This window comes from Cervus elaphus, chromosome 27 (genome assembly GCF_910594005.1).
Source record: "Cervus elaphus chromosome 27, mCerEla1.1, whole genome shotgun sequence".
Lineage (NCBI taxonomy): Eukaryota > Metazoa > Chordata > Mammalia > Artiodactyla > Cervidae > Cervus > Cervus elaphus.
The window spans coordinates 40150843-40163506 of record NC_057841.1 but is presented as its reverse complement, the minus strand read 5'-3'; the positions used below and the strand labels follow the sequence as shown (position 1 = coordinate 40163506).

Sequence of the window (12664 nt, the reverse complement as noted above, 5' to 3'; positions counted from 1 at the left end):
CTATTTCAATGTCCAGTAAGTGGCTGGATTATAATCCCCATATGGCTTAGGACCCCAAAACAATAGTGTCAACATTCCTAATAAACTATGAATGACTAAAAACAAATTATAGGCTAGAATTTAAAAAAAAACAACTTTTCACATATACTTGGAAACTGTACCTGCTGTGTTGTAGAAATGTCAATATTGTGGTTTTTCAGTTCGTTTCGCAACTGGGCCTCTTTTAATTTTGCTTCTTCAACTTGGCCTAAAATTAAAAACAAAAACTATCAATTTGTGATAGCTCTTATAATAGTTTTTGAAAAATGTTTTCAATCCCTTTTTTCCTTTTAATGATTGATGCTAAAATGAAAAACGATAATTATAGAAATCTTAAACTAAAAATCTAAAATTAACATTCACATCTAATATACAAAAAGAAAACACAAAATGAATGCAACTAGAGGTATTATAAACTGCAAACTACAAGTAATCTTGGATAAGTTATTTAATTCTAATCCACATGAATATATGTAATATATACATAATTACATAAGGTTATTCTAAGAAAATAAGACTTTTTAAAGAACAATTTTTAGTACTACAAATTATGTATTATTTCATTACTTAGTTCATATTACCCTTTAAATATCCCTGATATGTGAAAAAATTTGACAAATGGAAAGCAATGATAGTGCATCACTAACAGTACAGACATTATTAAAAACTGTAGCAAATATGCCATGTATTTATTAAAAAATTAACTATTTCTCTGCTGCAGATGTTTGTAAATTAAACTACACACAGTCAAACTAAAACTTAAATTACACATCACTTTTTCAGTGATATTGTCATCTAGTATCTTTTGCCAAATGCTAAAGCTAGATATAAACATTATTACTATGTCAAAACCCTTACATTTATATAGATTCAGATTCCTAATAAAAATTGCAAAATTTTGTAGGTAAACAAGAAATATGTTTATGTAAAGACAACAATGCTTCATCATAAGATTGAATGATGAGTAATATAAACCACTACTTCTATCCTTCTGCTGTGTCCTTCGGTTTTACTTCTAAGTCCAGGGAGGCAGACAATGTTTGTGTCCCATGGACTCAACCTTCCGTCTCACCACTACCCAAAGCATCATTTTCTATCACTTCTGAACACAAAACGACTTACACTTCATCTCATCAAGAAGCTGCTTGCTGGTATCAAATAAAGTTCTGTACACTGTAATAGACTTGGATAATTGGTCCTTTTCTTTTGTAAGTGCTGCCATTTGTTGCTGCTTCTTAACATCTAAGAAAAAACATTCAGGTAACTTATTTCACTTTTTAAATTGTGACTTTTCCAAAATGTCATCACAAGATTAGATAACCAGTAAGCACCATTTAATGGAAAGCAAAACAGTTATTCAAAGTACCACAAACTCAAGAGTTTATCTTCTAGTTTCCTAGAAACTTACCATTGTAAAACATAAATGGTAGGATATATGATTCTAACGTTCTTGATAAAGCTGGCAGCCGAGGCTCAAACACAATAAAATATTCAGTACTATCCCTTCCAGGACTGTTTTCTGCTAGCACTAGACTCTGTATAAAGAAAAGAGCAGTAAGGAAAAACAAGTTTTGAAAAGATATCTGTAAATATACAAATTTATATATCTCATTGTGCTCTATTTTCAAGTAAGTGGTAAATTTAAAAGGCAAAACTGACTGACCTGTGAGATTCACTAAGCATTCACTCAAACATCAGCAGCACCATCCAAGACATAAAACTCTTTGGTGTTGGTTTGAAAGCCAAATTATCTTATCAATAAATAGCTTATGCAAAAATTATATACAATAGAAAACTACGAGAAAAAGTATCTTCCAAACCAGAAATATCAATGGCTTCTTATATCTTGACCAGAAATGGCTTGATTTCTATCTTTAATTTGAAGCAGTGTGAAACAACTGATGGTGGGAAAGTTATAAAAATAATCACAAAGAAGTACACAAAGCCCAGTGCTGAGTTTCAGTTACAGCTGTTACCATGGAAGCAGACCCACCAGTCCCAGGTGACCAAACAAGAGGTCCTGAAAAGCTCTAAAGATTTGGGCTTTTTTATGTATTTTTATTCATTAATGCACACACAAAAAAACTTCTGATATATTTTATAGCATATAGCTAGTAAATAATGCAATACAAATATCTATATCCTAAATAATCTTTTCAGTCTTACAAGGAAACAGTGGGTACTAGCTGTTTCATTTTTTAGACCATAGTAATCAAGTTCAGAGAAATAAAATTTTTAAAAATCTAAATCAACAGAACACCATAGAACAATCCATGAAATAATAAAATAAGTCTATCATTAAACCAATGCCCAATCCCACTTGGTTTCTGAAAGCTGTTTTCAATGTACTTATATGAATATAAACACAAAAATAAAACTGTTTACACTTAGAATATAACAAACTTTACTGTAGCAATTTGCTTTCAGCACTAATTTTGATCTGTCAATTCAAGTAAATGTTTAGTTACCAATTTTTTACATTTATGCATAGTATAGATATAATATACTATAATATTCTTTCACTGGGTGATGAACAGTTTAGTAAAAAATTTTAGCTAGTACTTATAATACAGCAAAGAAAGAATCTTTATATACCTCTTGGTGTGTTCTCTAGACTATCCAGAGAAATATAATGACTTGTTAAAAGTTTATTTTAATAGGTAGTATCAAATTTCTCTTGAAAATGTCTACATCAGTTTATCCCCTCATCATTAGTGTGTAATATCCAGTTCCCCTGATGTTTGGCTAACATTTATTATCAAGCTTTTTTTTCTTTTTCTAAAAAATGTATTAAAAACAACCAATTATTACTGTTTTAACTATCATTTCCCAGATTACTACTGAGGTCATGTTTCCTGTTTATTAGTTATTTATACCTTCTCTTCCACTCCTGTTTATATTCTTTATCATTTATTTTTCTACCAGATTGTCTTTTTTTCTTATTGATTTGCCAGAAGTTCTTCAGAATGTTTTAAAAGTATGTTCAATATACTGTACTAATATACAATTATACCAAAATATTATTAATCCTCTATTTACATATTTAAATATAAAATATTATCCTTGATGTCTTATTTAAGGAGGCCTTTCCTATCTTCAAGTTCTACAGTTTGTAATCTATGAGTTCAGTTTACCAAAATCCACGGAATAACAGAACTGAAGAGAACTGAAGAGTCCAAAACTGGATTCATATACAAATGGAAACTTGAAAAGCAAGCAATGGACAAATACATAGCAGAGTAAAATTTAGATCAAGAAGGCAAATGATAAAGAATTTGAGTAACACAATTAACAAACATGAATAAATATAAATTTAGATTAAAGCTTTATAGAAAGCAGTACACATTCTTTTCTAGCAAACGGGAACATTTATCAATGACTGTGTTCTAGACCCAGTGTCTCCTAAATGTCCCTAATGACAAGAATCACCTGCACAGATCAGATCAGATTTCACAGCCCTGCCCCAGACCTACCAAATTAATACATGGTCAGGGGCCAAGTAGGACCTGAGAGATTTCTGCTTCTTCAACGTGATACTAGGAACCTCTAGTGGAAATTCACATGCATGACACAAATCTGACAGAACATGTAGCTGTGGGAGAATAGTTTATGTCACCGTCTCAACCTCAGAAATGCGTACAGCAGGGCAAGCAAATGCCTGCAACTGTGGCCAAGGAAACAGGACAAAGGTAACCTGGATACAGGGAGTGGGCACCTGTGTTCTTCCAATACAAACCAACTCTGCATGTTCAAAATGTCTTCCCCGCCCTTCTCTCTTTTTCAACTTGTGGTTTCATTACCTAATCTTTGTTAAGAGTATAAGAAAATTTCACTTTACCCTCAACCATAATAAAAATAAAAGAACAAGTGTAAATATAAGTAGCAACTGACACTTGCCCTCAATGTCAAGGAATGAAAAGCAGCAGCATGGATGCAGCTGACTGGAAAATCCTACTACCTGAAGAGAATCTTGGCCCAGTACTGCCAAGTCTTTCAAATTCTCCAAATAAACCAGGAATTTGGAGATGTTCAGCTTGTTCATTGGTCTGGCAAAGACCATTACAGCATTACAGAAAAAGATCTCTGTCTGAAAATTCAGGAATTTTTAAAGTGTTGAAAACTAATTAAAATGGAAATGCTATAATGGTCAATCTTTGCCAGACCAACCAACAAGTCAAACTGTAGACCAGGTACAAGATGGCAGATTCCCCAACTGTAAGCCTAATATTGTTAAAACAATGTGAAGAAAGCTGATGGAAGCACTGCTGATAAAACTTTGGAAAGAAACTAAATTTTCACTTTAGGATTGATCAAATAAATTATAACCATCAACACAACAATGTCGATTTATTCGTGAGATACAGATATGTGTATGGATGTCAGAGTTGAACCATAAAGAAAGCTGAGCGCCGAAGAATTGATGCTTTTAAATTGTAGTATTGGAGAAGACTCTTGAGAGTCTCCTTGGACTGCAAGGAGATTAAACCAGTCAAATGTAAAGGAAATCAGTCCTGAATAGTCACTGGAAGGACTGATGCTGAAGCTCCAAGACTTTGGTCACCTAATGTGAAGAACTGACTCACTGTAAAAGACCCTGATGCTGGGAAAGACTGAAGGCAGGAGGAGAAGGGGATGACAGAGGATTGGATGGCACCACCAACTCGATGAACATAAGTTTGAGAAAGCTCCGGGAGTTGGTGAAGGACAGGGAAGGTTGGCATGCTGCAGTCCATAGGGTCACAAACAGTCAGACACAAGTGAGCGACTGAACTGAACTGACAGATATACAGCAAGGATGTACGAAATGAGAAAAGATTTCACTAAAGTAGAGTTCTATTGTATTAATGAAACTTTACACCCTCCTCCACATCTACATAAATCACATTCACAGGACATCCATGCAGTGTTAGTTTATATACAGAAAAGTGTGGAAAGTTATACACTGAATTGCCAATCATCAGTATCTTGGAATGGTGATAGTACAGTGATTATTTTTTGATGTTCTCTCACTGGGTATGCTTTATATAAGCAAAGCTATTTCCATTTTGGAAAAAAAAAAGAATGAGAAAGATAAGCTGGTTTTACTAAACTTTTCTAGATATGTGTACATTTTACCTGGGCTATGTTTGATTCTATTTCTATCCACAGGATGCTGGCTTTTCAATGAAACATGATTATACTGTCACTGAAGTTAAAACAATCCAGTCACAGAAAAAAGTCATCCACAGGGGAAAACAAAAATACGGTCTTTCTTTCTAACAGTAACAGTCATCATGGGTTCAATGCATAATAGCTCAGAACAAAAATCAAAATAGCTGATTTTCCAATTTAATGCTATAATTAGAATATCATCATAGCTATACATACAAAAGAACAAGTATAATAATATTGTGGTTTAAACTATTAAAAACCAAAACCTTATCTACTAGAAGACAAAAATATTACCGTGATTTCAGCTGAACCTTTCACAAAGGGAAATTCAAGCGTTCTAATTTTCCCATTAAAGAGAGGTATGTCATCTTCCTCATTAGAACCTTTAATGGTAGCCATTACAGTGCCAACCAAATCAACTCCAGTATGATTGTTGTAGTCATCCTTAAAGTAAACAATGAAAAGTTTCAGAAAACTAATTAAAAGAAGCGGGGAAAAAAGATCAAACACAGAGATGGACATGGGAAAATCAGAAATATGACCTATTTCTAAAGTTCCAAATATTAAATCACCTGATCCTTCTTACTTCAAACACAGAATTCAGATATCAGAGTTAGAGCTCTACAGGCAGGCAATAATCCCCAAAACCATAAAAGAACCAAAAGTTTCCACCTAGTACAATGATTCCCAACTTTATTAAAAGGACTCACATTTAAAAAAGTCTTATGTACCTTCAGCATCTATTTAAGATCAAGGGAAAACCAGTTTAAGAACCACGTAAATTTCATGGTCTAAAACAGAAAAACACACTGAAGGTGTTAACAACTCTATTAGCCAAATTTTTCAAAAAACGAAGTCCCACTAGTGTGTTTTACATGTTGTTAATATTTTTAGCAGCCCTATTTTTGCTTACCTTCTGGGTAACCAGAAAGTTTTAAGGAGCTCATTATGATCAGTCATGATGGCAAACCTCTTCAAAATACATACTTAATTACTTCCTGCCCCTCATTGAAATGGACACTGAAGAATCGACTTACTTAACACATTCATAATACTTACATGAAATAGTGGATTAAAGATAAACATTAGTAAAGGTGGGCAAATTTCTGCATTTTTTAATCACTTCTACTTAGTATATCTGGATTTATTTTATGTATAATCGAATTCACTCTCTATTTGTATTTAAGTATAAAGATACTGATAAGCATTTCATTAACTTGCATAAATTTTCCCAATAAACTTAAACAGAATAATTCAGATAGGATTCTACAGTAACTGTCTTGCACCTTGAAACTAAGAATAATTTTTGTTACCCTTGGTAATTTGGAAGTAAATAAACATTACCGTGATACGAAGATACAAATCTTTGACCAGGGTCCTACTGGCAACTGAGCGAACATTTGAAACAGCTGGTGTAGCTGGCTGAACTTCAGGAACTAACTTTACAGGTTGATTAGGTAGAACATCCACTATAATCTAACAAAAGGAGCATTCTAATTAACAACACATTAATGGTTTAGTATTTAAAGATGAAGAAACAGAGCATATCCTAAATAAAATGAAATACTACCTTCCAAAACATATTTCCATTAAATTCTTAAAACCAATCAACTTTTAAAAAATGAAAATAAAAGGTGTAACATTAATTTTTGAATGTTAACCATTTAAAAACAAATTTAGAAACACTTTACATGTATTTGTTAAAAAAATTTAGTGCACTAACAATAATGAATGGAGATGATGTATGTTAAAACTACCTTAAAACTTCATTATCTAGAATCCTGAAATGTTATTAATTCAAACATTTTCACATACAACTGAGAGGAGCAACCCTGTCCATGATATAGATTAAAATGTTTACTAATCAAGTCCTCCATATAAACAAGGATAAAAAAGTAACTTCCATATCAGGTCAAGTTTAATCAACATAATTTAAGTATATATTATTCTAAAATTCCTGAAGATGGCATTATTTATACCTTTCATCCAATAATCAAACCACTTTTAAACAAAACACTTCAAACACTTCACTCCTCAACCAAGTAAGAAAACGTGAAGCCAACTAAAGCTAACTGCCATGCATAAAAAGAGTAAACAAACCTGCTCACTGTTAAGAATATTTGTTTTATCCATCGTAAAACCAAACTGGATACAGTATGTCCCCACCTTGTTAGGAATTGCTTTATCCCTAAGTTAAGAAGAAAGAGATAAAATCACTGGTAACTTTTAAATAAAAGGGAAAGAAATTCAAAGCATTAACATTTCTTTTCTTTCCATGAAAAGTAAATGAGTAAAAAGAGAGTTACTTTACTACATTCAACTTCATTCATCAAATACTTCCTACAATATCAAGCTTACCATCAGTCCCTCTTACCCAGACATTCTATCACAAAACATCTACAACAAAAACTCTGGATGTGGCAAACATTGAATATAAAGTTGATAAAGTAGTAAACACAATAAATGCTGAATTACATATCAAATGAATTTAGTTTCATTTCCACACAAATTTCCATCTCAGTTTTATATTTCAAGTTTATAAATTATCCAACTGACCTTATGTTGCTTTGTTTTCCATTTATATGTTCTAAATAAGTAACTGTAACTATATATGTATAAAAGATATTTATTGTAACTAAATTACCAATAAGGAACTTAGTAAGAGGTAGACTTGCTAGGCCACAAACACAAAGAATATATAAATGATGGAGCAGTCAAATAAATAAATAAAATTTAGGAGTGAAACAACTAACTATATACCTGTATCTATCCATATATATGTATATAAAGGGAAAGTAACAACTACTGCCTCAACAGATGATGAAATCTAATGTCATTCATGATAAATAGAAGTTCTTTTAGTAATGATTACAAATGAACAGCCTGATAACGATACCTACCCAAAATAAAGACACTAAAGCAAACATCATACTTATGAGTTAAATGCTGAATGTCCCTTTTGGACTGGGGGGAATGATTTTAGAATAATCATTTTCATTGTATCCATTCAACATTTTACTCTTAAGTCCTAGCCAGTGAGGTACAGCAAGGAAAAGAAATAAAACAACCAAGGATTAGAAAGCAGTAAGCCTATCATTATTCACAGAGATGAGTGTGTAAATACCTAAAACTTCATTTTTGTTACTGGTGTGTAATAAGATAACAAAACTCAAAATAATTTTAGTAATAAAATCTAGTAATATATTTTATTATATAGTAATCTTACATTGCCTTGATAAGTGCACACAGAAAGGACTCAATTCCAGTGTGATTACATTAGATTCAAATGTGTAATTTTCAATAACAAAAACCTCAGAAGGCAAACAGACAGTAAAGTATGGGGAAAATAAGTCAATCAAAACTGTCCCTGAAAAACATCAGGAGGCTGATATACTAGACAAGGACTTCATTTTAAAGATGCTCAAAGTATTAAAAGAAGATGTGAAAAAAGTCAAGAAAGTAATGTAAGGTGAAGACCAAAATATCAATTAAAGAGAAAACTTAAAAAGAAACCACACACACAAAAAAATTAAAATATTCATATCAATGTATGACAAAACCCCCCCCCCAAAAAAAAAAAAAAAGAAACCAAAAGCAAGTTCTGCAGCTGAAATGTACAATAACTGAAGTGAAAATTTCACTACAGGTATTCAAAGGGAGATTAAAGTATGTAGAAGAATTAATGAACTTGAAGATAAGACAGTGGAAATAATACAGTTTGAGGAACAGAAAGAAAAAAGATAGAAGGAAAGTGAACAGAGTGTAAGGGACCTGAGATGCATCAAGTGGACCAACATACACTTGTGGCAATTCAAGGAGAAAAAAGGGAAAAGGATGGCAGGGACAATTTTTGAAAAACGGCTGTTAATTTCCCTAGTTTGATGAAAGACATTAATATAATGTCAGATGCTCATTAATATAATCCCAGATGCTCAAGGAATTCCAAGTAAGGTAAAACTCAAAAGGACCAAGACACACTAACACAAACTTTCATAGGACAAAGAAAAAGAATATTAGCAGCAGCAAGAGGAAAGCAAATCATTATATACAAGGCATCCTCAACAAGGTAATGAATTTCTTATCAGTAAGTTTGGAAGTCAGAAGGCAGTAGGCCAATGTTCTCAAAGTGTTAAAAAAGAAACTGGCAACTAAGAATGTTACTTTCACGGCCGCCGCCACCGCCATTTTGGAGCCACCAGAGCGCGGCCGCGGCCGGCGCCGGTCCTCGGGCGCCGGCAGGCCGCGCCGGATCTGTGGGCGCAGGGTCTGTGGGCGCCTAGCCCGCCGGGCCCATGTGCGCGCGGCCTGCCCCAGGCCGCCCGGGCTTCGCCTCCGCCCGGTCCCTGGCCTCTACCCGGGCCTCCGAGGGGCAGGTGAAGAGATTATACATCTACTGAATGAAAAATTGTTTCTTAAAGTTGCATATACTCCAAGAAAAAATCCCAAATGTTTTTATATTTTGCCTAAATATAAAATTTAAACAAGGAGTTTGCACAGGAAAAAAAAAAAAGAATGTTACTTTCAGCAAAACTGTCCCTCAAAAGTGAGGGAGAAATTAAAACATTCTCAGAGAGGAATCCCCTGGCTGTCCAGTGGTTAGGACTCAGTGATTCCACTGCAGGGAGGTAGGAGACCCGGGTGGGGGTCGGGGGACAGGGTTTGATCCCAGGTTGTGGAACTAAGATCCTGCATGCCATGCAGCATAGCAACATTTTCATATGAACAAAAGCTAAGAGAGTTCATTACCACTACACCTGGCCAAGAAGAAATGGTCAAGGGAGTCCTACAAGGTAAAACAAAATAATAATAGATAGTAACTTGAAGCTATGTGGAAAAATAGGGATCTCAACAAAGTTAAACACACAGGTAACTGTGAATGCTGGTATTATTGTAACAACAATTTGTAATTGTACCTTTTGTTTTCTATTTGGCTTAATAAACTAATACATTTAATGAAATAAATCAATTTATTAGTTCAAAAGGCAAAAAGACATTTCTAATAAATGAAACCTTAGACACCATGTATCCAAAACCATTTACAGATTTCAAAGTACAGAAGCAACACTTAAAGTCACATAGTTAAATTAAAAAAACTAGTTCAGTTTTTTTATTTTGTAAGATCTTAAGTTTAGAATTATAGAAATCTCCTACATAATATTATAAATGCTCTGACAATAGAATTCTTCTGAAGTTTCTGATAGTTCTGAAAGCAAATATATCTATTACAACAATCTTTCCCCAAATCATTTTGCAAATTTTGTAGACAAAATATTTTCTCAAAAAATTTCCTGACCAAAAATTTTTTAAAAAAATAACATTTTCTATTTGATCATAAAATATTTCTCCTTAGCTAAACAGGCACATGTTGCCAACAATGATTAACTATGTAACAAAATATGCATTAAAATATGAAATGATTTGAGAAATACCTGAAGTAGAAGCAGCCATCTTCTTTGTCATTATCCTTTATTTTATTACAACTAAATACTTCTACCTAGAAGGAAAAGTGGCAAAGGAGAAGAGGAGAGAAATCACAAACATTTAGCATAATATATTTAGGATAGAAACTTACTTTACCTTTACCAAGTGTGAATCCAGATCACATGTGCATTGATAAATACACACAAACACATGTATACATATATATATATATCTTTATCATGCGTGTGTGACACAAAAGTGAGATTAGTCATAATGAAAAGATATACCATTAATTATTAAAGGACATATAACAGATCTTAATGGTGGTGACATAATTTTAGATAACAGCAGCTTGGTGGGACTCATGGTATAAATTAAGGAAGCTAGTTTCCTAAACAGATGATTAAACTGAACCATAGATCCTAAAAGGCATTATTAAATCAGGACCCCTGATATAGTTTGGTTTATTTTCCAATTTGAGATTTATTTTAGTTTGGCACTATCTTGTATGGTAGCCCATAATGACTACTGAGCACCTGAAATGTGACTGGTTCAGATTGAGGAGATGTAAGCATAAAATACATAGCAAATTTCAAAGACCTGGAAAGATATGAGCATGTAAAACACCATTATTAAATTTTAAAATACTGAGTACATGGTGAAATGGTAATTTTTTAATATATTAGTTTAAAACTATATTAATTTTATTTCTTTTCAATGTGGCTACTAGCAGAATTTAAGTATCACATGTGACTAGTAATGCATTTCTATTGGATTGTGCAGCTTTAGACTCTCAAACTGTCTGTCCACTCCACTACTCTGTACTCTATCAATCGTATTTCTTTCTCTCACTTTCTGTATTATCTCTTTTTTAATTAAAGCCTTTAAAAGTTTAAATTTAGTGTGTTGAAAATTTTTTTTTCACTCACCATGAAATGTAGGTATCAAAATATAATTCATTACATTTGGAATTAAAGTGTGGTGTGTTTTTTTTTCCCCCAATTATTTTTATTAGTTGGAGGCTAATTACTTTACAATATTATAGTGGTTTTTGCCATACATTGGCATGAATCAGCCATGGATTTACATGTGTTCCCCATCCCGATCCCCCCTCCCGCCTCCCTCCCCAATCCCATCCCTCTGGGTCATCCCAGTGCACCAGCCCTGAGCACTTGTCTCCTGCATCAAACCTGGACTGGTGGATCTGTTTCACACTTGATAAAATACATGTTTCGATGCTGTTCTCTCAGATCATCCCACCCTCGCCTTCTCCCATAGAGTCCAAAAGTCCGTTCTATACATCTGTGTCTCGCTTTCTTATCCATTCGTCTGCTGATGGGCATCTAGGTTGCTTTCATGTCCTGGCTATTATATACAGTGCTGCGATGAACATTGGGGTACACGTGTCTCTTTCAGCTCTGGTTTCCTTGGTGTGTATGCCCAGGAGTGGGATTGCTTCTGTATTATCTCTTAATGATACTTAGTGGTTTTCTGTCTTGTGCTACTGGTCTTTAGACTTATTTCTGAAACATACCCTGGTATATTTTTTAAAAATCTAAGTGATGGAATGGGTTACTTTCTAGTTCTACAGGATACACACACTGCATTTTATATTAAACTACATTTAATTTTATGTTAAATCTAAGAGCTACTTTTAACTTCTAAAATGCTTTCTATGACTTACATTTGCTGGTGGTCGGTTCCCACTGTTTGCCAGTTTCCACATTTTCATGGAAATACGTGCTGGATTAATATTTTTAATGATACTGTCATCTTCAGAAATAACAGTAATCATAAAATCTGTAATGGGGAACATTAAAAAGTTATTTTCTTTCTAGTTCAATTAGTGGATTTGGTTAAATAATTGTATGTCTTCTTTTTTTAATTGTATGTTTTAAAGCATACATCTTGTTTAAATGTTAATAATAAAATTCTGATGAAGAAATAAAACTATTTTCAATTAGTCTTCCCCAACTATTTGTCTACAGAACTACACAATCATAACAGGCACTGGATATAGATCAATAGTGCTACACCTCCCACAGAAACCTAA

At 33.3% G+C, this 12664-nt stretch overlaps 1 protein-coding gene across 2 annotated transcripts in view; it reads right to left on the bottom strand.

Moving 5' to 3' along the window:
* Positions 1-12664, bottom strand: part of SMCHD1 (structural maintenance of chromosomes flexible hinge domain containing 1) — a 120474-nt gene that overhangs the window by 31027 nt on the left and 76783 nt on the right. For both annotated transcript variants that reach the window (XM_043888882.1, XM_043888884.1), the window contains exons 33-40: positions 12296-12411; positions 10620-10684; positions 7291-7378; positions 6535-6666; positions 5485-5634; positions 1448-1574; positions 1162-1281; positions 162-247 (exon numbers count right to left, since the gene is read on the bottom strand). In XM_043888882.1, coding sequence (XP_043744817.1) covers positions 162-247; positions 1162-1281; positions 1448-1574; positions 5485-5634; positions 6535-6666; positions 7291-7378; positions 10620-10684; positions 12296-12411 — 884 coding nt within the window. The remainder of the gene's footprint in view (positions 1-161; positions 248-1161; positions 1282-1447; positions 1575-5484; positions 5635-6534; positions 6667-7290; positions 7379-10619; positions 10685-12295; positions 12412-12664) is intronic.